Source organism: Podarcis bocagei (genome assembly GCF_964188305.1).
Source record: "Podarcis bocagei genome assembly, chromosome: 6".
Lineage (NCBI taxonomy): Eukaryota > Metazoa > Chordata > Lepidosauria > Squamata > Lacertidae > Podarcis > Podarcis bocagei.
This window is the reverse complement of record NC_138130.1, coordinates 90940072-90967301: the sequence shown is the minus strand read 5'-3', so window position 1 is coordinate 90967301 and position 27230 is coordinate 90940072. Positions and strand designations below refer to the sequence as shown.

Genomic DNA, 27230 nt, shown 5'->3' with positions numbered 1-27230 from the left:
AACCTCAGACACTGCCTGGGCAACAGAATAAGGCTCTTTTCAAGACTGCCTGTCATTTTGCTGGTTCCAATGAAGACACCAAGGTATGGGGAAATGGGGCTGGGAGGGAGGAGCGAAGTAGTGTTCAATCAGTTTATTATGGCCATAGACCAGCAGTAACAAAGTGGTGTTCTGGTGAGAGTTTGCACACTTAAAATTTGCGAAAGAGAAATATATTTCATGTTAGTGCTGCGTTTGCAGTCCGGTGTTGCTTCCCCTCCCCTGAAACGGACATCTCGATTCTGTCCTGCAGAGCTAGCTTGCCTCTCAACTGACCTCTCTTTTGGATCTGCCCACAAAACCCCACCCAACTCGGATCCCAATTCTTCTGGGGTTTGCGTTTCAGCTCCCTATTCCCCAGCCCTGACAAACACAGGAAAAAGCTGATCTCTCAATCACAAGCAGGAAACACACCTCCTCTCCACCCTGCAAGCCCCTTCCAAAAAAAGAAGAAAAAGTGGGACAAGCAAAATGGGAATTAAAGAAAAGAAATCTGGCAAGACTAACCCCAAAGTTGTTACTTATGAGGGATGCGTTTTCGATGTTGTTGTCATTGGCAAGGTCGCAGACACAGAAATTGTTAACTGATATGAGCCTGTAGCCGTTCGAGGTATCGAGATCTCTCTCTGGATTGATGCCACTACCAAAGACAAAGCTTGCCAAGGCGTGGTAGTGTGCCAAGAGGACCACAGCATGCACCAGTTCCGGAAGAGACCAATTATTTTCCCCTGTCTTGACAAGTTTCTGAAATGAATGAAAAAAGGAAGACATATGCATATATGTTAGATGCAGACACAGGAAGGAGACGGAATATTCCAGTGGCAGGAAGGCAACAGTTATCTGGTCTCTTCCAAGTTTCCATTTTGAGAGGGGTAAGTTGGGAGCATTCAGTATCAAACGATGCCAGAAAGCTGCCAAGTCACAAGGGATATAAAATGTACAGCATGCTACCGTTTAAGAGAAAATTATATGAAAATGATATATCGATGGCATCTAACACCAAGTAAACTTGCAAAAATGTATAAAACCAAATCAAATGAGTGTTGGAAATGTAAAGAGAAAGAAGGTTATTTTTATCGTATGTGGTGGTCTTGTAGGAAGGTTAAGGGTTACTGGGAAATGTTATACAATGAAATGAAAAGGATGTCAAAAATAACGTTTGTAAAAAAAACCCAGAAGCCTTTCTCTTGGGAATTATAGGGATAGAACTACCTAAATTGTATAGAAATTTATTCATGTATGCGACTACAGCGGTAATGTTACTTGCCCCAAACTGGAAAGAAGAAGAAGTCCCAGCGAAGGAAGAACGGATACAAAAACTTATGGAATACCCAGAAATGGCGAAACTTACCAGAAGAATAAGAAATAAAGATAACCAACTTTTTATAAAAGAATAGAGATGGCTTATGGAATATTTACATATATATTGTAAACAAATAGAAACACTGGCATGATTATTGTAATAACCTGCAGCTACATAAGGGTATATATATATATATAAAGAAGATAAATGAGTATGTTAAGTTAATTTGGATATGCAGACGATATTGTAAAATCAGTGAAATGTATATATCTGAAAAGTACAAATAAAATACATTTTTTAAAAAGTCACAAGTAAGCACTATTCAGGCTCTACCATCCTTTTCCAACCCTTGCCTTTTTCTGGGCAACAGAAGGGGAGGGCAATGACAGAGCATCTGCTTTGTATACACATTATCCCAAGGTCAATCTGTACCAAATCCATGTAGGACTGGGAATGTCCCCTGCCTGACACCTTGCAGAGCCATTGCCAGCCAGTGCAGGCATTACTGAGCTAGATATACCAAGGTGGACCACTGGCCTAAGGCACTTTCCTATGCTCCTATGGGCTCTTGTGCCTTTAACCAGGATTGCAAGTGGCCGTTTCTGTATCCTGGATGCTCTTTTTAAAAAATCACTGTCTTCTCTCTCTCCCCCTGTTATTGCTTGAGCAAAAATGACTTAGCCATTACACCACTCTTCTGAAAAAAGCTTAAATAGGATTCCTAGGCAGGCCGACTGCAGAAGAAAGTCCCTACAAAGAAATTGGCTCCAAGGAACTCAAGCAAACAAACCCAAGCCAAGTTCACCAGGTTAAAAAAGAAGACGTTCGAATGAGATTCCCTCCTTCCCAGATCTTATTCCTTTTAAAAAACAACAACGCACACATAGACACTGTAGTAATTTACACATATGCAAATACTGAAGCGTTTCTCATTTGTAGTAAATACCTGAATGTGCTCTTTTGAAACTAGCCAGGGTCGATGTGCAAGAAGCTTATTGATTTCATTCAGGTTTTTCAGTCTTTGTGGAACGTATTCCAAGCCATTCAGCCATTCTGGGATCCCTCCAGTCTTCAGGAACTCATCCACATGCATGTTTATAAGGTAGGAACACTGGTGCCTGGCAGCAGCCTGGAGTCGGAAACAAAGATGAAAGTGAGCTGATCGAAACCTGCCTACTCTCCTTGAGGAAAGGAGGAAAGCGCAGGCACAAGAGAGAAAAATGCATTGTCATAAAGGCGGAGAACCACGCATTAAACACATGTGCAAGAAATTCCAGTTCGTTTTCTCTAACAGAAAGGCAGATGATAGAGCAAGAAACCTGTTTTGAAAAGCATGATTTTTAAAACCAAGCAAGCAATAAATGTGCATACTGAACGTCTGCAAGTATGCCCTAGCAGAGCAGCCAGGACACTTCCAGCCAAATCCCTACTTCAAATTTTGCCGTGAATTCAAAACGTGGCCTTGGGAAAAGCACCAGCTTTCAGCCTCAGTCCTCCCATCTGCACTATGGGGATAAGAATATTGATTCATTTTTACAGGACTTCATAGATTGTTGTTGACAGACTAATATATGTGAAACACTTTGAGCATTTGAATGCTAAGTAATATATTTTGACTACTTGCAGGATTTGGCAATTTAAGAACTATGCTTTGCATTTTATTTATTTTAAATGGAAATTTAAAGAGGAGCAGGTGGTGTGTGGTGGCTCAACTGCTGGGCCTGGACTGGAGATATTGAAGTTCAGATCCTTACTGAGCCATGACATATTCCAGCCAGGCAAGAACACAAAGACACCTGGTGTGGAAAGCAAGGCCAATGAGGGGAGTGCTCTGAGGAGAGGTCAAACAGCCAGATAGAGAGGCCTGGGGAACCACATTCTGCCTTGGGCCTGAGGTTCCAAGGGAAGCAGATCACTGCTGAGAATTTATAAATTTATTCTGTAAATAAATAAAATTTATTTACTGAATAACCTAATCCATAAAACTTATTCAGAATGCAGCACTGAGTGTTCCTTTGCGTGAAATATGTATTTTATAATAGTATTCGGCACATAGTCCATGTAATTGATCGCAGGGAAGCAATTTCATTTATGGCTGCATGTCAATCACCTTGGGATGCAAGCTCTGGTATAAATCCCTTAATACTCTGGGATTGGTGCCTTTCTTCTGAAGCCAGGCTCAATCCTGCCTCAAGCCCAGCTGCTGAAATTTAAAGCTCTTAAAAATGCCAGACTTGTGAGATCTCACCCTTTTTCTTTTCTTTTTAAACCCTCACAAAGTGAAACAAATAAATGTTGGTTTGATTTACAGAAGCGCTGGAAAGGATACAAATGTCAACTACAACCGGGAAGGAAACAATAAGAGGTAGAGTTTCTGAGTACATACCATGATTGCAATGTAGTGCCGGTAGGGCAAAGGAAGAGGCCCGTCCATACGCAACATATAGAACTGGCTGCGAAGGAAAGACTCCAGGTATTGAGTGTGTAAACTCATGACCTGGGTGATGTTGTCTAGGCGGCCCGATGTAGAATATTCTTCCACAAGCAGGTGCATGCGTTCATTCAGACTGTTGGCTTGGATAACCTACAGGGAACATAAGCAAAACAAGCTAGCTAGAGAGGATACTTACCTCTATACTGTACTATAATCAGTCGTACTAACAGGCTAAAAAACAGTTTCTATCCGTGGGCTGTTAAGCTGCTGAATGGAAAATAATATAGTGTAACTGACTTTTGGGGTTGGTGTGTTGTGCGACAAGCACACAGAGTGCAATGAGATTGAGTGTTGCGGGGGAGGGAGGCTCAGTTAATTTCATTGTACACAGATTGTACATTGACAATAAAGGTGGTATTATTATTATTATTATTATTATTATTATTATTACTATTATCATTTTCATCACCTTTTTTATGAGACCCTCAAGGGGCTGACCATTTCAAAAACAAACAACTACAACAACAACCATAACTGGAACGTGTCCAGAGGAGGGCAACCAAAATGGTCAAAGGCCTGGAAACGATGCCTTATGAGGAACGGCTAAGGGAGCTGGGCATGTTTAGCCTGGAGAAGAGGAGGTTAAGGGGTGATATGATAGCCATGTTCAAATATATAAAAGGATGTCATATAGAGGAGGGAGAAAGGTTGTTTTCTGCTGCTCCAGAGAAGCGGACACGGAGCAATGGATCCAAACTACAAGAAAGAAGATTCCACCTAAACATTAGGAAGAACTTCCTGACAGTAAGAGCTGTTCGACAGTGGAATTTGCTGCCAAGGAGTGTGGTGGAGTCTCCTTCTTTGGAGGTCTTTAAGCAGAGGCTTGACAACCATATGTCAGGAGTGCTCTGATGGTGTTTCCTGCTTGGCAGGGGGTTGGACTTGATGGCCCTTGTGGTCTATTCCAACTCTATGATTCTATGATTCTAACCACAAACTAAGTTCGAATGTTCGTGTACCCCATCTCTGTAGAACTTGTTGGTGAGATAGCCTCTACAGAATATCTACTGTTGCACAAACTTCTATAATCACAGCCTACTTTATTAAAGGGTTCCGTGAATCCAGAAATCTTTTTAGCAAATAAACATTCAGTAGAAAAAAAGCCTGCAGAAACACACAACGGAATGTATACTTGCATGCCCAAGAGGCTGGCATGAAGAACGCAGGTGTAAGCGTATGTTTACACCAGATCCAAGCCCCGTTCAGCGGCAGGGGCAGCGGCTACTGCTCTGCCTAAGCCTGGCAGAGGGAAAACAAGCCTTTAAATCAGTGTTCTATGCTAGGTTGCCAGGTCATGTGACTGAGCTGAACAGGTGAGTTTCCTAGGTGAGTTTCCTAGGTGAGTTTCCCTTTTGGAATTCTCATCCAAGAAATTTAAGCCAAGCGGTCACCTGCCTGATATAAACCTGGGGTCAAAGCTGTTTAGACACTCAGGAAGAAACATAGGGTGCAGGGGGGAACATCATTCAACAGGAATCTGTCCCATCATCATTACTGCACATTTAAGGTGGGGAAAATAAACTTACTTCCTTTTCTGGTATAAAGGCACTTGGTCCTCTTGTCAAAGGCAGAGACACTCTGATTTTCTTTTCCTGCAGAAGAAATAGCAGATGCAAGAATTACCATGCTTTCAAAATATTATGCCTAGAAAGCCTGCCCTATATTGAGTCAGACCATTGGTCCATCTGGCTCAGTACTGTCTCCACTGACTTGCTGTAGCTCTCTCCAGGGTTTCAGGCAGGGGACATTTCCTGCCCTGTTTGGAGGTGCCAGGGATCAAACCCGGGACCCTATGAATGCAAAGCAGATGCTACAGCCCTTCCCAGGCAAAATGGGCAAGGTTGTGTCTTCACTGAATTCTGTATGAAGAGATGGAACACTTCTAGAAGCCAAGCCTTATGAGGAACGGTTGAAGGAGCTGGGTATGTTTAGCCTGAAAAAGAGGAGACTGAGAGAAGGTATGATAAAGGTAAAGGTAAAGGGACCCCTGACCACTAGGTCGAGTCGTGACAGACTCTGGGGTTGCGCCACTCATCTTGCTTTATTGGCCAAGGAAGCCGGCGTACAGCTTCCGGGTCATGTGGCCAGCATGACTAAGCCGCTTCTGGTGAAACAGAGCAGCGCATGGAAACGCCATTTACCTTCCCGCCGGAGTAGTACCTATTTATCTACTTGCACTTTGTCGTGCTTTCGAACTGCTAGGTTGGCAGGAGCAGGGACCAAGCAACGAGAGCTCACCCGTCGCGGGGATTCGAACCGCCAACCTTCTGATCAGCAAGTCCTAGGCTCTGTGATTTAACCCACAGCTGTCTTCAAATATCTCAAGGGCTGTCACATGGAAGATGGAGCAAGCTTCTTTTCTCCTGCTCTAGAAGGTAGGACTCGAACCAATGGCTTTAAGCCACAAGAAAGGAGATTCTAACTAAACCCATGGAAAAACTTTCTGACGGCAAGAGCTTTTTACATTGGAACGGTCTCCCTCGGGAGGTTGTGGACTCTCCTTCCTTGGAGGTTTTAAAGCAGAGGTTGGATGGTCATCTGTCATGGAGATTCCTGCATTGCAGGGGGTTGGACTAGATGACCCTTGGATCCCTTCCAAGATTCTATGATTCTGACCTGTATGACCTGGCCCCTCTTCCTGTTGTGGGGCAAAGATTCATCTACCATGCAGTACCTCTGAGAACATCCACAGCACGTCAATTTCAAATAGCACTACCTCAAATCATCAGGTATGACATACTGAATAGAATGGGTGGTGCTAGAAGAGGGCAGAGCTTGGAAAATACCCAGAGGAGGAGCAACAGCTAGACTGTGAATTCCTAGGATGCTGGAAACCAGTCCAGCTTGCCAAGCAAGCTCCCCACTATGTAGCTTGCAGCATGGTCAAAACAATGATCCCAGCAAGAAGCCACTCACTTTTAAATATCTGTTTTTATACGCTTTTTTTGTTTTGTTAGGAAAATGTTTACTCCAATGCAATTTACACAGAGATGTGATAATCGTACGCCATTAATACAAAACCATTCTGTGTAAATTAGGGATGGGTGAATCCGTCCATTTAGCTTTATTTCAGTTTCTCATTTTTCCAAATCTTAAATCGACTTAACTGTACAGTGGTACCTCGAGTTAAGTACTTAATTTGTTCCGGAGGTCTGTTCTTAACCTGTTCTTAACCTGAAGCACCACTTTAGCTACTGGGGCCTCCTGCTGCCGCCGCACTGCCGGAGCACGATTTCTGTTCTCATCCTGAAGCAAAGTTCTTAACCCGAGGTACTATTTCTGGGTTAGCGGAGTCTGTAACCTGAAGCGTATGTAACCCAAGGTACCACCGTATTTCTATATCCGCTTGCAGCTTTTTTTAAAAAAAGCCCCCATGAAAATTCATCAACATTTTAGTGCAAATTTCCCCTAACAGTTATTTGTCCACAATTTTGCCTATCTCAGTATTTTCGCAAAACAGTATGTTTGTAAAGCACCCCTGCCTGAAACCAATCCTACTCGCCACAGGTGACCAAGCCATCTGCAAGCCTGCTGTAAGACTGGACAAAAGAACCCAAAGGGGTTTTGTTTTTTCACATATGGGCAGAGAAGCACATTCTACACACATAAGCAATTTGTTTAAGGGCTCCAAAAGTCATTAACAACGCTGCAGTTCTTGGAAAGTTATCAGAAAAATATATTGTAGCAAGTTCCAAAAAGAAGGGGGGAGGGCAGAGAAGGAAGTGAAGCCCTGCCAAGTTAAAACACACACACACGTTATGTCAAGCTTCTTGGACAGAAAAGGCAGAAACGTATGAAGAACTAATGCAAATTGTTTCCCAAGTGGTGAAGATTTTGGACGAGGAAACATACAGAAAAGCACAACCAAATGTTTACTGCCTGGGAAAACAGCAAGCTGTAGGCTGGCCACCCGTTTATATAGCCTCTTTTTGCAACAACTGAGCCAGGAATGGCTCGAGTTCTCTTCGCCTGATACTTTCCCACTCAATTCAAAACAAGTTCTGATTTAATTTAATTAACACGTTGAGTAATACGCTGCCCTGGCTGTGCAAGTAGATGTCTCCTCATCTCACTGCGCAGCGAACTAACTCTGTCGTTCTTCTTAACCCTTCACAGGTTTCCAAGAGCTGGGGACCTCACGTTGTGTTCCGCTGCCTCCGCATGATCCTGGCATCAACCTCAGACTGCCAGTATTTTGTGGGAGGGATTCAAGTGCATACAGGAAACTTAGATCTGGGCAATTAAAGTGAATTAGTTGTACCTGAGATGAGCAGATAATAACCTCCGATGTTATTAGGCTCTTGTGTTTGTAGGGGGGAAGAGTTCTAGGGTTTGCTGCTGGGCAGACTTATTTATTAAACACCACCAATTCCCCCCCCCCCAAAAAAAAAGTTGACAGGGTGACAAAATTGACCCTGATGCTTATTATGTACTATTAAGTATTCTTTCGGCATTATGCATTATTATACATTGCTAATTATTATGAACCGTGTTTATATAATTATATTATGCTTTTTGTATTTAATGAAGATTATGCTATGTATTTGCATTAGGTGGTTTATGTTGCTATGCTGTAAAAAAAGGTGGCCTTTTGAAGAAGGGTGGTATATAATTTCTTAATGGTTATTATTATAATAATAATGCTCTGCTGCTGTAGCACAGCAAATCTACTTTTAAAACAAAACAAAAACACTTCTCCCTTGAGAGGCTGTGGACTCTCCTTCCTTGGAGGTTTTTAAGCAGAGGCTGGATGGCCCGTCTGCCATGGATGCTTTTGTTGACATTCTTGCATTGTAAGGGGGCTGGACTAGATGACCCTCGGATCCCTTCCAACTCTTAAGATTCTATGATTCTGTGTCCATGACATATCCTTCTCTCTCACGGTTCCACTTCTCCACTGAAAATCTCCCCCTCGCAGCCTCCACTCTGTAAAGGAGAAGAGGAGCCAATAGTCAGAAACTGAAGACATGTGGTTGGAGGTGGGGATTTCTGTTGAGATCCAAGATACTCTCTGGAACAAGATTTCAAGCCTGGGTCAAAACAATAAGGGCTTTTTCTTTTATTTTTTTGCGACTTGTCAGGTTTTGAAAAAGAAGGCGTGCCATGCAATAATATTGTATATCTGAGGCTTGGTTTAATTGAAACATTGTCTATGTGCCCTTGAGAAGGGATTGGAACATAACACATGTGAAAATAAAATTTCAACCTCAGGCGGAAGTTTACTTTCGGAGGTGCAGCTTTCATCCATGTTTGGGGTTAGCAGCAACTGGCAACCTAGGTGCAAAATTTAGCCTCTAAACCTTATTTCCTCCATCCTCCAGTTCCCAACTTTGCATCGATAAGGGTCAGTTTAGAGGCAGGACAGCAGTCCCTCAAAGCCCTACTTCTTAGAAGTGACCTTCCAGTGAAACTATTGACTTGATCAAAAAATAGGTGCTTGGCTACTAAGTGCTGTGTGTGTTTAAAGTATTTCCTTTTAAATCCCACCTTTCCTCCAGACAGTCTCCTGCTCAGGTACTAGCCAGGCTCAGACCTGCATATCTTCAGAGATGGAACTACATCAGACAACTCCAGATACATTCTCTGGGCTTGAGCCATTCTCTGATTGCTATTGTTCCAGGAAAATATGAATTGGTGCAGTTCCTATGAATTAGGTACATTTACGAGTCGTGGTTGGGGAAAAGAGGTAGGAATAGTCCCCCCCCCGTCCCCCGCTAATGAAATGCAGCCTTTTGAGAGTGTTTATTATTTAGAGAGCTGAATGAAATAGTGGAAAAACATCATAGAGCTGTAGGAACTGCAGCTTTCTGCTGCATGAAATGCCAACACTTATTCAGCTAATGGTCTAAGTCAGGGATTCCCAAACTTGGGTCTCCAGCTGTTTTTGGACTGCAACTCCCATCATCCCCAGCTAGCAGGACCAGTGTTCAGGGATGATGGGAATTGTAGTCCAAAAACACCTGGTGACTCAAGTTTGGGAAACGCTGGTCTAAGTAACCTAATGGACAGTAAGTACAGTGGTACCTCGTTTTGAGTCCGCCTCGTCGAGCGTCCATTTCGGCAAACATTCGCGGCAAACCTGGAAGTACCAGAGCGGGTTACTTCCTGGTTTACTGCTCTGCGTGCATGTGCAGAGTGGTGCGTTGTTGTGCATCCTTTTCGTCTAGCATCCGGGGCTCCGGAATGGATCCCGGTCGCAAAACAAGGTACGACTGTATCTGGAGGGGGGGGGTGGACTGAGAAATCAGATGATTAACCTGGTGCCTTACTAGTCTGCAAAGGACTTCGAACTAGTTTTATGGGAGGCGGAGGCACATGAGGAGCGCATGGAAGATGGTAGTCCAGCCCCACCCCAGTGGGCTATTAGGACATCCCGTTTGCCACAGCCATTAGTCCCTCCCCACGATTGGGCTGGCACCAAGGGACTGTGATAGTGACCAGTACTCTGTCAATCTGTCCTGGATGCTTTCCAACTCTACAATTCTATTATTCTTAAGGGGCATATTCGGCAAACCCTGCCTTATACAGACTTCTTCCCTGAGGAAGACTGTGCTGTGCACAATATAATATCCCAAGACATTTTATGAAAAGGGGGGGGGGAGGAGCCAAGGTATGATCTAGAGTCCTTGTGCCATCCTGTTTTTAAATAAATAATCTATAAGACTCTAGGTCTCCCTGCCTTTATGCAAGCCGAAGGCGAACGGCACCTTGGCAGAAACAGAACCACAAACTTGGTTGGGATGCTTTTCTACAAGGCACGTGGCATTTCAGAGCCTTAGAACGACATTGCCTTCAGGCAGGTTTAGGCAAGAAACAGAGGACTGCTGGGTAGGCAGCACAGAAGAGAATCAGCCATTCTGCAGGCAAGTTGGTTGAAGGGAGCTCATTAGATGGCAGCACTAAACAAGCTATTGCTCAAGAAAGCTATTTCAGATACGTGCAAATGTATCTGCGCAAATGCTCCAGAGATCATCATAAACATCCACATTTAACCTAGAAGAAAATGGGCCCTTCGTGTCCCATTCAAGTCATTATTATTTTAACCACAGGGATCTGGCATTCCTGTCTGGGTAAGGGTCATCCGCACAGCAGTGTGGGAGGAAGATGGATCGGTGCCCCAGGCCACCCCCAACCCCTTTAGCGTGAACAAAGCTGCAACTCCCGCCCTGCCCGCCCTTGCCAATCTGTTCCATAGACCACAATTGCAGGGCCAAAGTAATATCCTTATTTTTTTTGCTTTTCCATGTTGTTGAAATAAAAGCACAGGAAGCTGCCCATCTTGAAACACCCTTCAAGGGCAGAGAGACAGCCTATGGGCCAAATGAGATGATGCATAAAACGTGCGAATAATAATCATTAATGAGAATGGTGAGAAGTTCAGGGTAATTTTTTTAACATTTTGACAGAAACAAGTTATTATTACTAATTACATTTTTACACTGCCTTTTCAGTGGTACCTTGGTTTACAAACTTAATCTGTTCCGGAAGTCCGTTCTTAAACCAAGGCGTGCTTTACCATAGCAGCGGGGGACTCAATTTACAAATGGAACACACTCAACAGGAAGCGAAACATCTTCTTATTCCAAGGCAAAGTTCACAAACCAAAACACCTACTTCCAGGTTTGCAGCGTTCTTAATCCAAGTTGTTCATAAACTAAGCTGTTCTTAAACCAAGGTACCACTGTATACCTGTAGATCTCAGGACTGTTCACACTACCCAAGCTTATGCCCTGGGGAGGTCACTTCGGTGCTGCTAACACAGTGGTTTTACTTCACCCCCAGAGACGCACTTCATTGTCTCTCGAGATAGACGCATGCCAACTATATCTTCCAGGCAGCTCAAGCTGGCATTCATGGTTCCCCCCGTCCCCACTATCTCCTATGACAGGCATGGCCAAACTTGGTCCTCCAGCTGTTTTGGGACTACAATTCCCATCGTCCCTGACCACTGGCCCTGTTAGCTAGGGAGGGCCAAGTTTGGCCATGCCTGTCCTATGAGGTAGGTTAGGCTGAAAGAGAGTGAATGACTGAAAATTGCCCCATGAACTTCATGACCAAGCAGGGATTTAAACCCTCCCTGGTCTCCCAATCAGTTGATGCTTTGCTATATAGGAATACTAGTACTCCCAATTCTGTGTCAACTACACCCTCACAGCAGCCATTTTGTGTCAAGCCACGCCATCTTGGGGTAGCCATTTTGTGACTGGTGCCCACACAATTCTTTAAAAATTCCAAATTTGTCCCCTGGCCCAAGAAGTTTCAAAGCACTGTACCAAACTATGCTGGCTCTTTAGCAGACATAGGCAGGCTGTCTTGCTCAAAAGAACTGCACTGGAAACATATAAACTGAAGTTAATTTGAAAGTTATAATGTGCATAATTAAGAACAATTCTTCCAACGTTTGCGTGTATATGGTGGATTAGAGCCATCTGCCTTTTGGCTATGCTTTCTGTAGCACATTCATCCACTTTCAAAATGTAATTCCTGGCATTGATGAGTCTTCTCCTGGCCAGCTGAATCCATGTGTCAACCAAAGTTATAAGAAGGCCTGATACTGCCAGACTCAAGTCCAGAAATCATTTTTACCTTCCCACCCACCAGCCCGACATGGAGTACTGAGTGCATTAACTTGTGACATTTAAACATTGTGGTGTTTTTGTCTTTACTGCTGCCTTTCTTTCTTTAAAAACTGAGGAGAAACTGATATTGGGTACGCACCACAAACTCCCTCCCTAACAAAAAGCACCCTCCTTTACATATATTTTTTTCCAGGACACTGCACACATGGGCAAAGGCAGCCACCCATTCAGAGGGACTTCAGGAAACACGGCCTTCAACTTTGAATTGATTTCATGGCATCACTACATAACCAAAGCAGACGGGCTACGACGGCGCCACCACTGGGCATGTGACTCCAGGCTGCGGGATCACTATTCCCAACATGGTTTCATAAACAAAAAACAAAGAGGCAGAAAAGATGTCAAAGAAGCAGAAAAATAGGGACAACCAAGAGGTGCAATAAAAGAGGAACATTTGGGAGGAATATTCTGAAGAACCAATGGTTTCAAGCAAGGTAATCATAGATATGGCATAGCGAGCTCTGAGCACGGATCTTTGTGTAGTCCAAATGGCATCATTCACACACAAAGGAGATTTCAGCAGGCGTGGAGGAACTCTAAGCTTGCAGAAGTACCGAAAATTATAACAGAAAAGTGGGGGAAGAGTCCAAAACAGACGAATGAGGTCTGAGCACATTAAATGGCTTTTTTTGGGGGGGGGGGGGAGAAAGGAGAGGAAAATCAGGGGGTGGAAGAACTGAATGAAATACCCTGAAAGAAGACATAGCTGGATGGCTCCCTAAGCAGAAGCATTCCACACTTCAGAAATTTGCTTCTGGTCCCACTTGAAATAATCTAAAAGCCAGTTTGCAACTCTCTACCATGCTATAGGGTGTCCAACGAAAACCATTGATAAAGCTTTTGGGGAGGGGGGAGTGCTTGACTCTCATTGGCTGGGGTTTACTAGGGCCAGAGAACATGTTTGGTCCTCATTCCAAGTGTGCTAAATGCATCCCTTTCCTTCCTGCCACATAAATGAAGGATTGCCATTTGCTTACATGGGGAAAAGTCAACTGCTGCCCTTTGGGATAGTGCTGCAGTATGGACAAGAGCCAGAACCCCAAAAACCCTATTGCACCTTACTGTCCATTCCTGACACAAGCGCCCCAGCTCTCACAGAGTAGAATCCAGCAGAGCAATGCCAACTTGGGGCAGAGGTGGATATAAACTGCACCCGCCTCTAAGAGTCCTTGCAGTAATCAGGACTTTTCTCCACGCACAAACCATCTTGGCACAATAGAGGCATTTGCAAGTCAGCCTATATAGTAATACACAGCTCGGGAGCAATAGCAAAGAATACAGTCAAGTTTATTTTGTTGACTTCTGCTGTTTTATTGCCTCTGTTCAGCAGCTTGAAACGGAGAGATATCTGGTTGCAACAGAAAAAGAAATCTTTTCTTGCTGTGGAAACTTCCACAATCTCAGTGAGACAATTCAGCATTAAAATTTCATACTGCACCACTCAAGAGAAGAAACTCTGAAACGTGACTGTACTGTTTGCCAAAAGGACTGTGTGTCATCCAAGCTATGCATAAGTTCAGACGGAGGACTTTGTCCCAAGAATCTTCAGTTCTATAAACTTAAAAAAACTAGTCAATCCCTTCAGACTGATTATTACAGTCAACGAATCCAAGCACGTTTGCAAATTATTCCCAGTTTAGCTCCCGTAACACCCAACCTCTTTTTGCTTTATCTGTTTTTCCCCCAAATGAAGCTCTCCTGCAATTATTTTACTTCAATAATCACCATCTGCTTTGATAGCCTTTGCTTGAGCATGCTTTAAAAGGAACCTGCTCCAGCCATGATGTGCCACGTTTCTTTGGAGTAAAGATCAATCTGAACTGCTGATTCATTTAACATCCATCCGCCCAGATGCTTTTTCATGCTTTTAAAGACAATCAGGGAAGTGATGTACCTGTGGCTCCTAGCAGTTTATTTTAATACAGTTAGCCCGCAATTTACGCACGGGTTACATTTTGGGGGTCGCATCTGAAGCCAAAATAGTCAAAACACACTGGCAAGTGGGAATACAAATGTCTTCCCCCCCCGAATGCCCACCCCCTTTCAGCCCCCTTTCAATTTTAATTTTTTTTTTTGCCAACACATAAAGCTGAATGCATGCAAGCTGATGTGCACAAGTTAAATCTGCATAAATTGTGGGATTACTGTACATACACATCTCACCTTTCCTCAGAGTTCAAGGCAGTGCACATAGTTCTTTCCCACCCCATTTTATCTACAATACCACACCTGTGAGGTGAGGTTAGACCAGGGTTTCCCAAACTTGGGTCTCTAGCTGTTTGTGGACAACAGCTCCCACCATCCCTAGCTTAGCAGGACCAGTGTGGTCAGGGATGATGGGAATTTGTCGTCCAAAAACAGATGGAGACCCCTGTTTGGGAAACCCAGGGTTAGACCAAGAGATGGGCCCAAGGCTACCTGGGTGAGCTTGGTGGCTGAGGTTTCACTGGTTCGGGTCCAATACTTTCACTACTGGCACCACACTGGCAGATAGATCTTCTCCCTGCCATGCTCAAATACCTTAAGGAGCAACAGGAGGCTACTTCAACTCCCACACTAGGGTTGCCCACGCTTCCAGGAATGAAACCATCATGAGGAGGAGCTGTAAGATAGTCTCCTCCTGTATGCCCAGTCTCTCATTACCTTTGGGGTATTGCAGTGCACCTACTTACTGGCATCACTCTGCTAAAGTAAGAAGGGAGAGACAGAGAACAGTTCTAGACATTGTATGGACTAAATCAAGGGTCAGCAAACTTTTTCAGCAGAGGGCTGGTCTACTGTCCCTCAGGTCTTGTGAGGGGCCAGACTACTTTTTTTGGGGGGGGGGGAATGAACGAATTCCTATGCCCCACAAATAATCCAGAGATGCATTTTAAATAAAAGGACACATTCTACTCATGTAAAAACACGCTGATTCCCGGACCGTCCGTGGGCCAGATTGAGAAGGCGATTGGGCTGGATCCGGTCCACGGGCCTTAGTTTGCCTACCCATGGACTCAACTGACATGATTTTGGGTTGCACCTTCTGGGATGCTTCCCTGTACGTTAGACTGCAGGGGACCAGAGACCTACTGAATTCTTTCTGTAACATAAAGTTTGCTGCATGCTCTGAACTGGCAACTCAAAGAGCAAGGAGGCTCTTTCCCTGGTGTGCTACTTTACGAGCATTCAGAAATGCAACCCTCGTGTCCATCTCTAGTCTGAAGCGGCACAGCCCAGAATTCTGTCCCCCTCAATCTGTATAAAGCACAGGAAAATATCTCAGTGATTCACCCAAGGACACAAGAAGTGTCCCCAATTCTGCATTTTCCTCTGTATGTTGGGAGAATCCCTGGGTAGGTGACTCAACTTACAAGAGAAGTTGCTCTTTTAAAAAAGGAAGAAGTTATTTATAGATCGGTTCTCCAGACCCAGAACTATATGGTTGTTCATTCTGGGTTAATTTAAAAGCAACACTATAAATAGGGATGGGAGTTGACGACATCCAGTGATGCAATCCTTGTCTGTGGTGCGCTAGAAATGACATTTTAGAGGCCCTCTTTCTACGACCCCAAACTGTTTTACTGCTGCAGTTCTGTACATGCACACATTTCTAAGCATGTGAAAATATTTTATACATCAGTTTGGGTTGGGGGGGCCCCTAGAAGAGCTAAACTGCATTGGTAAACAACCGAAGTAAAAATATTTGTGAGCCAAATCTAGACTTTATCTTGCAATCCAAGGGTAATTCCTATTTTTGTTTCCTTTTTAAATTGTGAAATGTTCCGTTAGGCACCCTGAAGGCATTTGAAAAATAGCTTTTTTCAAATAATAAAAATAAATGATAGACTAGAAGGAGCATTTTTCCTTTAGCCTCCGTGAATTCAATCATGTTGGAAGGTTGTTTTGCCTGTCCAAGTTTGAATTTGGCAGAGCTTGGTGGGTGTGGGAGATGATATTCTGCACAGGGTGTTAGGAGGAAGAGGGAGAGGGAGAGCTCAGCAGGGAGAAATCATTTAACAACTGAAACAGAAACCTGACCTGCAACTCATACCATACTTTCATTGATGAACTGTAAATTTCTATAGGAATCAGCATTTTTGATTGTGAAAGCAGTCTGTAAGGCATCCAACTTATTCTGAGCCAAAACTGCTTCAAATGCCATGTTTACTTGAGTCTAATGCGCCATCGAATCTAGCATGCACCTCAATTTTCAGACCCTTGAAACCAAAAAAAGTATTTGCTGCTGAATGTAAATGTGCCATCAGATCTAATGCACACCTTGATTTTCACAACATAATGTGGCCAAAAAAGGCGAGCATTAGATTCGAGTAAATACGGTAATCCTTCAGTAACATGTAGGAAATTGCTAGGTTATTTCCAACTATGAAACAGTGCTTGTGCATTTAGAAAAGGAAAGCATGACATCGGTTTCTCTTAATTTCTAATCACCTTGCTCATAGCAAGACTCTTTTATTAGTTGAGCTGAAAACAAAAATCTGCTTTATGTTCTTTCAGAGCCTCAAAGTTTTAAATCTAACCAGCACATCATTTCAACTATTTTCAAAGAGAGAGATTAAGGTGCCAAATGCAGCAACATGGAAGTAAACACCTTAAAAAGAAGATTGCTTTGCTTCACTGCAGAATGCATAAGCAGGAGCATTTACTCAATTCTAACCAACTCCTTTGCTCTTATATGGTTTTCCTAATGCTTCAAATCTAGGTCAACAAGAGCTGAGCTTGCATGTAATGCTTGATTCACGAGCATGGTTTATTTGTGGTTAAACTATGGTTAAGACACTAGGGAAGGTTCGGATGAGCAAATCAAACCTTGATTTGTAAGCCATGACTTGACGTGTTATGTGCAAACAAGGCCAATGTGTGAGATGAAAGGGAATCCTGATTTTTCAGGAAAGCTGCAGAACTACACTTGTGCAAGAGCCATGCATGGGTGCAGGTATCTCATTTCCTTACAGCCAAACCATGAATTGACCTCCAATCTGCACCTGTGGATAGGTGGGAAGACAGGGGGTTCTGAGTTCAAATGTGAGGTACCAAGTGTGCATTGAAACAGCACCAAATAAATGTCCTGGAGAGGTTTTATATGTATTCTGGGTCAATTAAAAGACAATGCCCTTCAGTTCTAGAAACCACAGAAAGGGCCAGTACAGTCATACCTTGGATCTCGAACGAATTGGCTCCCGAACAAATCGGCTCCCAAACAATCAAAACCTGGAAGTGAGTGTTCCGGATTTTGAACAGATTTCGAATTGGAAGCTGAACGTCTGGCGCGGCTTCCAATTGGCTGCAGGAGCTTCCTGCAGCCAATCAGAAGCCGTACTTTGGTTTTCAAACTTTTTGGAAGTCGAACAGACTTCTGGAACAGATTCCATTCGACTTCCAAGGTACGACTGTAATCGTAAGCATTTAACATTAGCCAAGGAAGAAACATGCATCCTAGCCTCTAGGCAAGCTCCCCTTGCTGGCAACAAGTCTCTCCAACTACTAAGCCACAGAATTCAAGGTAACCCATCAAACCATTTGCCGCCTCTTGGTTTGGCATTTCCTATGTAATAAAGCAGCTGTAAGAATACCATCTTTATAGCTTTTAAATTAACTACACCAGGAAATGGGGTGGGTGTTTCTTGTGTCCTTAAGGTTCTCTACACAGAAGAGCAAGTCACTCAATAGTCAATATTTTTCTCAGTGCGAGTCCTGAGCACCACAGACTGAGATCCATGCCAAGTTGTACAAGGCTGGCTAGAGGGCAGCCAACACATGAGGATCTTAAAAAAAAAAAAAAAGTGGGTCAAAGTTCAGAATTCTTGCTTTTTATAACAGAGTACAGATTGAATGCAAATCTCGACATTGTGCCAGATCTACTCACCCTGCAAGCTATTTTTAAAAAGGCAAGACATCCCCAACCAGCCAATCTTCCCTCTAGAATCGGAGCAGTCATTGGGAACTTATTTCCAAATATATTACAGTGGTGCCTTGCAAGACAAAAAGAATCCGTTCTGTGATTCTCTTAGTCTAGCAGTTTTTTCGTCTTGCGAAGCAAGCCCATTGACGGATTAGCGGATTAGCACTATTAGCGGCTTTTAGCGGCTTATCAGCTTATTGGATCAGCTGATAAGCGGCTTAGCGGCTTAGAAAAAGGGGGGGAAGGGGAAAAAACTCGCAGGAACTCGCAAGACATTTTCGTCTTGCGAAGCAAGCCCATAGGAGATTCGTTTTGCGAAGCACCTCCAAAACGGAAAACTCTTTCGTCTAGCGAGTTTTCCGTCTTGCTAGGCATTCGTCTTGCGGGGCACCACTGTACATTCTCTCCATTAGGGCTCATTCATGCAGCTCTTCCAAGGTATCCTGTAACTCACTTTCACTGTGGATTTTGTCAGCACAATCAAAAAGCAGACCCTCTAAGTGTCACTATTTTCCAGGGACATCCCTGATTTAGAGAAGACATCCTGGTTTCTGATTTGATCCCAGAATGTCCTACTTTTCCTTATGGCGTCCATATTTTCATTAGAGAAATGTTGGAGGATATGGACTTATCCACCCCCTGAGCTGTCTGAAGGCAATCCTGTATAGGAAAGGTTTTTTTAATGTTTAATATTTTATTATGTTCTTATATATGTTGGAAGCTGCCCAGAGTGGCTGGGGCAACCCAGTAAGGTGTGTGGGGTATAAATAGTAAAATTATCATTATGGAATGGGACGTCCCTGTTTCCATTGGAGAAATATTGGAGGGTATGAAAAAGCAAAGCGAAGACAAGAGTGAATAAAAGTGAGGAAAGAGGTCTAGATAGGGGGCTCATCCCTTCGGCATGGCTGCAACTACAGATGCAGCAAAAGTCTTTAAGTCATGACACCATGTTAATGCTTCTCCACATTAAAAAAAAATCTCCTTGCAAGCTGAAAACTAGCAGAGCATGGAAGATGGGCTACCACCTCTCTTTGATGTGTCATCTTTCTATGTGCAGGGAGTTGATTTTAATGCGAGGAGAGCTTTAGAAAATCATTCTTCCCCATCAAAACAAAGTCATCAACCAGAATTCCTACAATTCTTTGGAAGAAGCTGTGAAAAGGACTAGAAGAACACCAATAAAAAAATGTAGTATGTTTAGGCTCTTCGGCGCAACCTACCTTTGTGATCTGGTTATTTGAAAGAAAACCCAGGACACTTCTGTCCTATTGCACAGTTTCCAACGGGACAGCTCAAAAGATCTGATAAGATGCTGGCTGCATACCCACCCAACCCAACGCATTGCTCAGGATTACCAGAGCCTTATTTGTAGGCATTTCTAGCCAAAAAAACAGTACAAAACTGATGCAACAGGAATACTGCGAAGAGAAAGAGTTATGCTGTCTGATAGCCATAGTCAAGCGCTTCTGGATCAACTCAGAAGACTCATTATTTTAAAGCTGTTTCAGCAACTACCAACACTGCACAGAATGCTGACGCAGGTCTCCAGGAAACAGATACAAAAAGTTTTAAGAGTGTAGACTGCTCGGTATCTTGGAAGTTGATTTTAGAGCACGGACATTTAAGAACTCTCCCAACACACTCAGCCTATTTTGTCTCTGCCAGCAGAAACCTGGCTTAGTTGTCACAGGAAGGGCTGAGCTTCACATTGCAGGTACTTTCAGAATTCTTTTGTAATGCTTAATTTCTCTCTCTAGAGTAATGTACATAATCACAGAAGCAGCAGTGTGATGCAGAAGACCAGCACGTGTATCTTTTTCCCAGGGGGCGGCGAAAGGGGGTGTCAAAATCAGCTTGGAGGGAGACATATTCATCAGAACAATGGCATAAATATTCAGCAGGACAATGGGTCAGGCTTCAACTCCAAACCATGGCCTCAGTAGTCTTGGTTTTTGTTTCAAAGGAGCCCCATCCTAAGGCTGCACCCCAAACAAGCTTACCTGGGAAAAACCTCATTGAAATTAAAGGGATTTTCAAGGAAACATGCTTAGGATGGGGGTACAAGTTGCACATCTCTCCCCTACTTGCCACAAATCACTTTGGCAGCCAAACGTTAAGACTACGGGAAATGACTGGCAGAATCGGAGACCAGGGAGAGGAGTCGGTGGAGGAAGATTGGAAGAAGTTTAAAATTTATTTGCAGAAATATTGTAAAATTTTTGAATGTTGAGGACATTGAAATGAATCGCAGGGGCTTTAGCAACAAAGTAAAATGTAAGATTGGATTAATAACAGATAAATTAATAGGATATGAATTTGCTGAATTAATTTCTAAAAGGGATACAAGAACGGGAGACGTGAGGAAGTCGGGAAAATAAGTTAATTGAAGATGAGAAATTAAGAAAGAGGGAATTTTTGTTTTTTTGTTATTATATGTGTTTTTATCTCTTTTTTCTTTTTCTTTTGATGTGTTCAATGTTTGTATTTTTGTATTGTATTGTTTTTTGTGATTTTGTATTTTCTTTGTCTTGGTATATTTTCTTGAATGCTTTTCTATTGTGAAAACTTAATAAAATATTTATAAAAAAAACAAACAAATGTTAAGACTCACTTAGCTCTCTCACCTTGGCCCACAGCAACTCTGCCCTGAATCCTGCTCAAGTGTTCTTTCCTGGCTGGAATGTGTCCTTGAACTCTGATAGTGACTCTTTGCTTGCCTACATGGAGGATAAAGTGTGTGCATGGGTAGAAAGTTAGCCTTTGCACAAAGGTAAAATTGCTCCGAAGACAGAGGTGCCTGGCGTGCTCTGGTCCATGGGGTCACGAAGAGTCGGACATGACTAAACGACTAAACAACAACAACAACAAAAATTGCTCCATCGCTTTTGGCTCTGGCCTCAACCCCTCCGGGACCTGGAAGGTCACCCGGGTGAGAAATGCCCTTCCCTAGATTTAAACACTCCTCATCTTTAAATATTTCAGGCGTACACCTAAAATACACACCTAAAAATGTAAAACGGAATTGTTACAAACATGTGTTTCTAAACTTGAGCATTCTATCAGGAAGCCCCAGTTTGCTGCTGCTCCCTGGAGAGAGAGTTTTGTTTATTTACAGTAATACCTCTGCGAACGTCCGCCTCGTCTAGCGTCCATTCCGGCAAACGTCCACGGCAAACCTGGAAGTACTGGAATGGGTTACTTCCAGGTTTGCCACTCACACATGCACAGAAGCGCAAACTGCTCCGCGCACGTGTGCAGACGCGGCGCTTTGCCCTGCGTCCTTTTCGGCTAGCAGCTGGGGCTCCGGAACAGATCCCGGTCGCAAAACAAGGTACAACTGTATTAAATTTGTGAAGTGCACACTTCCTGGGAAAACCATGTGTGAAATGGCGCTGAGAAAGCTGATCACAGCATTTGATAAACAAATCCTACAAGTCTCCTCTGAAAAAGGATCCTCTCATTGCCGTTTCTTTAGTCCTATATTATAAGTCTACTTTTTCATTTCTCGGCTTTTAATCAAAAAGATACCAGAGATCCAAAATGCTGTTCGAGACAAACGGCTTCTTGTTTTCAAGCCAGTGTCAAGACTAAGAACACATGTTATAGCCACATCTGAAGACTGCCTGTGTTTTGGATGCTAGCCAGTATTCCCCACCCCAAGGAAAACCAGTTTCCCCATAGCCACAGCTGCAGAGCCAACTTTTACGGAGCAAGGAAACGCCGTCACATTCTCTGCTGCAAACTGTCTAACTGGTTGCTGATGAAAGGGCAAAACTGTACCCATTTGCTGCTTCCTGTGTAAAGCCAATTTCTATTCTGAAACACCAGTTGGGGCCACGGCACTGAAGTTAGGTGGGTTAAAATGGGTACAGGGGTATGAAATGGGCTGGGGGTATGAACTGATGCTCCACCTTTGCTGAACTTATTTCTCTGTTTAACAAAACACATATTCCGCTTGATTGTAGTAGTAGTAGTAGTAGTAGTAGTAGTAGTAGCAGCAGCAGCAGCAGAAGAAGAAGAAGAAGAAGAAGAAGAAGAAGAAGAAGAAGAGGAGTTTGGACTTGATATCCCGCCTTTCACTCCCCTTCACTCCTCTCAAAGCGGCCAACAATCTCCTTTGCCTTCTTCCCCCACAACAAACACTCTGTGAGGTGAGTGGGGCTGAGGGACTTCAGAGAAGTGTGACTAGCCCAAGGTCACCCAGCAGTTGCGTGTGGAAGAGCGGGGAATCGAACCCGGTTCACCAGATTACGAGTCCACTGCTCTTAACCACTACACCACACTGGCTCTCTTTCTTTGTAGCAAAGCCTCCAAGCTTCATAGAATCATAGAGTCTGAAGGGACCCCAAGGGTCATCTCGTCCAAGCCCTTGCAATGCAGGAATCTCAACTAAAGAATCCATGGCTGATGGCCATCCAACCTCTGCTTAAGAACCTCCAATTAGAGTTATCAATAGAAACAGCGAAAAACGATGAATTGAAAGCATTTTAAAAACAAATGTACCGGTATTTAACAGAACATTTTTGCTGTAAAAATAGTCACATAGAGAGAATGGCAGTGCTGTTCTCTTTGCACCACTGAAGTGTTTAAACTTTTCTTCCTGCTTTGCTTTAAAAAAGGGAGAGCCCCTCAAGAATTATTATTTTTTTGCACTAATTTTCTTCATTAGCTATATTAACACAAGGTGTATGGACTGGTTGAGTGACTCTAGGACATGAACCTATCTTCAGCCTTACCTCAAGGGCCAAGTTCATAACATGCAATGTTTCTCTACTTGCCATTTTCAAGCATTTTAATTAAAACAGTATTAAAGAGTACGAGACAAGTCTTGAGTGCTTGCAGTGAAAATAGCTCCCTCTTCTCTTTGCTTCCTTGATGTCTGATGGCACAAGTCCACCAGTAGCAGGATCACCATCCTAATTCTTTCAAGAGTAACAAATACAGAAAAAAACATGAAACTTAAGTATGAGCAAACTGAAACTCAAGAACTGTACTCTATCCCCAATAATAGGGATAAAGGGATAAAACAGTGATGGCTTTATACGACAGATGGGGAGCTTTTTTTTTTTAAGCCTGAGGGCCATATTCCCTCAGAGGCAACCTTCTAGGGGCCGCACGCCAGTGGTGGATTGGGAAACAGGAAAAAGTGGGCAAAGCAATGAGTATGACTCTTATGTTTGTACAGTAGGCTACATTCTAGGCACAAAAAAGTCAGAGGTTTACATGCACACAAACACACAAAACCCCTCCATCTTCCATACAAGCAAGCAAGAGAAATCATTACAGCTCAAGGAAACCTTCCGGTCAGGCACAACTCCTCAAAAGGTGTGGAGCTGGGATGGTAGGGGAGATGGCCTGGAGAAGACTCCTCAGGTTCAGACAGAGTTTTGAAGAGCTGAATTTTGGGCCCCAGCCCTGAGTTTCACCACCCCTACTTTATATCAAAGCAACTATGTGCAGGTTGGAATGAGAGGGGAAAGTGACCTATGGTGAGGGAACAGATGAGGGCCTGAACTGCGTGAAACACACAGTACATTACAGTAACTCACAACTGTAAATTCCTAAGAACTAGGAATGAGACTCGCCATCGAGCACAATCCAGTCCCTTGTATTGTATTGTATCTGCTTATGATGATTAGCCCTCACCCAGTCCATGTGAACACACCAGGATCTAATGCTGAGAAGAAGACTTTATTTCATCAGCATACTGGCAACACCCATGTCCAAATCTCCCAATGACCTCTCCCAGTGGTTTCATAGAAACACAGAACTTTGTGGTACTTCTCAGGATTAAGAGTCATTGTGCTGAACCAGCACACCCGTCCCACTTTCTGGAACAGACCTATCAGACAGGAGTTTAACTGCTTTTAGACAGCGTCTCCAACCTTATCTAGGGCAGGCAACCCAGAAGGATACCATTGGCTGATGCTATTGAACGGTAAAGAAAGGTCTAAGAGAGCCAGGAAGGATGCACTTTCCTGTTGCTCTCCCAGCAAAGGTCATTCACTAGGCTGACCCAAGCCATTGCTGCCCCCAAATCAGGCTGGGAGCTGCAATGAAATGGGTCTAAACAAATCTGTACCGTCCAGCAATGCCTTCAGTTGAACAGCCACAAGCTGCTGAAATGTTGTATCACCAAAAAGCCAAGAAGGATTAACTACAGTACTGGTTTATAGCTGGCTGAATCAACAGGTCCAGAGAAGGCCTCACTACTCCAAGGCAGCCAGAACATCTCCCTCCCTCAGTCAAAGCCTTCTAGACCCAACTAGCAATTCTCATGTACCCTGATTTCACCAGACAGGATGGGCAATGTTCAAGCAGACAGGCGACAGGCTACAACTCTCCAACCACACTGTTCTTCACTTAAAAAAACAACAAAACTCTTCAAAAACTGCATTTTCCCAAGATGGCAAAAAGCAGCTAAGAAAAATGACCCACAGGCAGCGAGCATTCCTGACTGCAGCTTCAAGCTTAAGAGAAAAACATAACCAAGGCCACACTTGTGGAAGCATTCATGCAAGCAAACATCACAAGTAGCTAGGCCTAGGTTAAGGTTGCAGAATTGCACCTTCCCACCTCCCTCCTTCCTGCAGCTGGTCTTGCCTGTGGTTAAGCAGTGTCAGCAGCAATGCTAACCACACAAGGTTTGAAACTAAGTGTTTTGGAAATGGTTAGTACATTTGGCAGCATTGCCCCAAGTCTCTGTGCCCTCTTTACGACTCCCAGAAGATGCCCCTTGCCCAGGCACCCACAACTTCTAGTCAATGCCCTTTGTTGTGGTTCTTTGGTCCTGTTGGTTGGGAATGTTGGACCACCGTGGAAAAAAAGAGGTTTGCCAACATGCTCAGCATAGAACAGCATGTTGTTGCAGTGCTTGCGAACTGAACCCTTAATCCATAAACTATACCCTAATTCAAAGAGGCAGACTACAGAATGCAGCCAGTCTTTTTCTCTACAAGGTGCCAATTCATTCTTATTTAACACCACCTCTCTATAGGGGCCTCCTGGCAACCTATTTATTGAGTGATCACCCTGATTTGCTTACACAGAGGTTAACTGCTTTTAAAATTATTTTTACTGTACGCATCAGATGTATACAATATAACATAATAGTATGAGATAACATTTTTCTCCAATTACAGTGGACCGCAAAATGCTTATGGTACTATAATTTCTTGAATTCTGTTGCATCAATATGTGACAAACATGCTCCAATTTTCAATTAAAAGGTTGTTTATTTGCCTGCCCTTTCGCCTAACGTATTAGTTAACTTCACCATATAAACTATGTCCCAGATCCTTAAAATCCACTCTTCTAATGTTAATTCCCCTGCTTCCCAGTTTGCAAGAATTGTGATACCTGCTGCTCTCAAGAGGTTATTATCATTTCTTCAGATAGGACTAGGTCTTTTGCATAGTCAAATAATACAATTGATGAATCTAATGGTAGTTTATATCCCCGGAAAGATCACTCACCCAGTGTCACACCCCAACAGCATTCTGGGACAGTGAAAACCTGCGAGAAACATCTGCTTTAGAAAATCTGAGGTAGGTAAGACATTAAAAAAGCCGTACCATCACCATAGAAACAGAAACTAACAATTACACAATCCACATAATTAAGACAGCCACTTTTCAATAAGCATATTTGTTTCTTTTGGCAGAGTTACTTGTTTGGTGTTTGCTTAAGATATAAAATTAGATTCCTTTGTGATCTCAAGACATCCATCCATCCAGAGTGTAATTAGAAGGCAAAGAGGCAACATTACCAGGTTGTTCTACCAGGTGTACCTAAATTGCAGAAAGATCTCTCTATCTAAGATTGCTATTATTCTCCCTGGGCAAGTTCAGCTCTCCACATTTCCACCTGAATTTGCAACTTGGTAAAAAAGCCCTTATTTGCCAGCATTTTAGTATGAATTTCTCTCCATACAATGTTTTGATTTTTGCCTAATATACACATTTTTGCAAAGCAATTTTCTCTAATAAAGTGCATGTTTGCATGTCATTTCCACCAATATATGCATTTTTATGCACACTGAACCCTATGCATTTATGTACACATTAGGTGGCTGGAGAATTGCATTGCAAAATCTGGAGAAGTGCAAAATTCAAAGGATGGATATGATTTGGTTCGCATGTTGTTTCAGAAAGCTTGAATCAGGTAGATTTGCCTTTAAATGCAAACCAAATCAAATTTCTCCCCAACCCCTAACTGGAACATCTGCAACCATCAGTTTTCAGAACTTTGATGTATAAATCCTGACACATGAACTTAAATTGTAGACTATTACTCAGGTTTTAAGTCCTACTGAGTTCAATAAGATTCTCATATGAACCACCTTTGCTTGCTCAGGTCTCCAATGAAGCTCTGTCTTCTGTGGCAGGCTCCTAATACAACTCTCTCCCCCCAGAGAAGTTGAATTTAACAAATTTTCATTTCTCAAGGAAAAATTTAGGTTGAATAACAGAATGCTGACTTTTCCTTCCTGTAACTCTGTACTATTATTTCTGTGTGGCCCTTTAGATTGCATTTCTATTCACTTTCATGTCATCATTGCTGGACTTTTAAACTGCCTCAAGGGTTGAGCACAGATCCAATGGTAAGTCATAAATTTAAACGTAAGTAACTTAAAATTTAAGCATGACACAACCCAGGGCAGGGGGTGTGCTATAAGGTTCTGCTGCACTGAGAAGAAGGGGGGAGAGAAAAATACATGCATGGGTATTTCAGAATGGGGAAGTTTAGAAGCATTATAGCCGCTTTCCTTTGACTTCTCAATTCTACAGGCACGCGATGGAAGAAAAGGGAACTCGGTGGTTGTGAGCTGCTGTGCTCAGCTTGGCAGGC

At 43.2% G+C, this 27230-nt stretch overlaps 1 protein-coding gene across 1 annotated transcript in view; it reads right to left on the bottom strand.

The window, feature by feature from the left end:
- The window catches only part of SESN3 (sestrin 3), a 63986-nt gene that overhangs the window by 17703 nt on the left and 19053 nt on the right, over positions 1 to 27230 (bottom strand). Inside the window, exons 2-5 of the mRNA XM_081197681.1 lie at positions 5363 to 5428; positions 3729 to 3926; positions 2289 to 2471; positions 547 to 783 (exon numbers count right to left, since the gene is read on the bottom strand). Coding sequence (XP_081053807.1) covers positions 547 to 783; positions 2289 to 2471; positions 3729 to 3926; positions 5363 to 5428 — 684 coding nt within the window. The remainder of the gene's footprint in view (positions 1 to 546; positions 784 to 2288; positions 2472 to 3728; positions 3927 to 5362; positions 5429 to 27230) is intronic.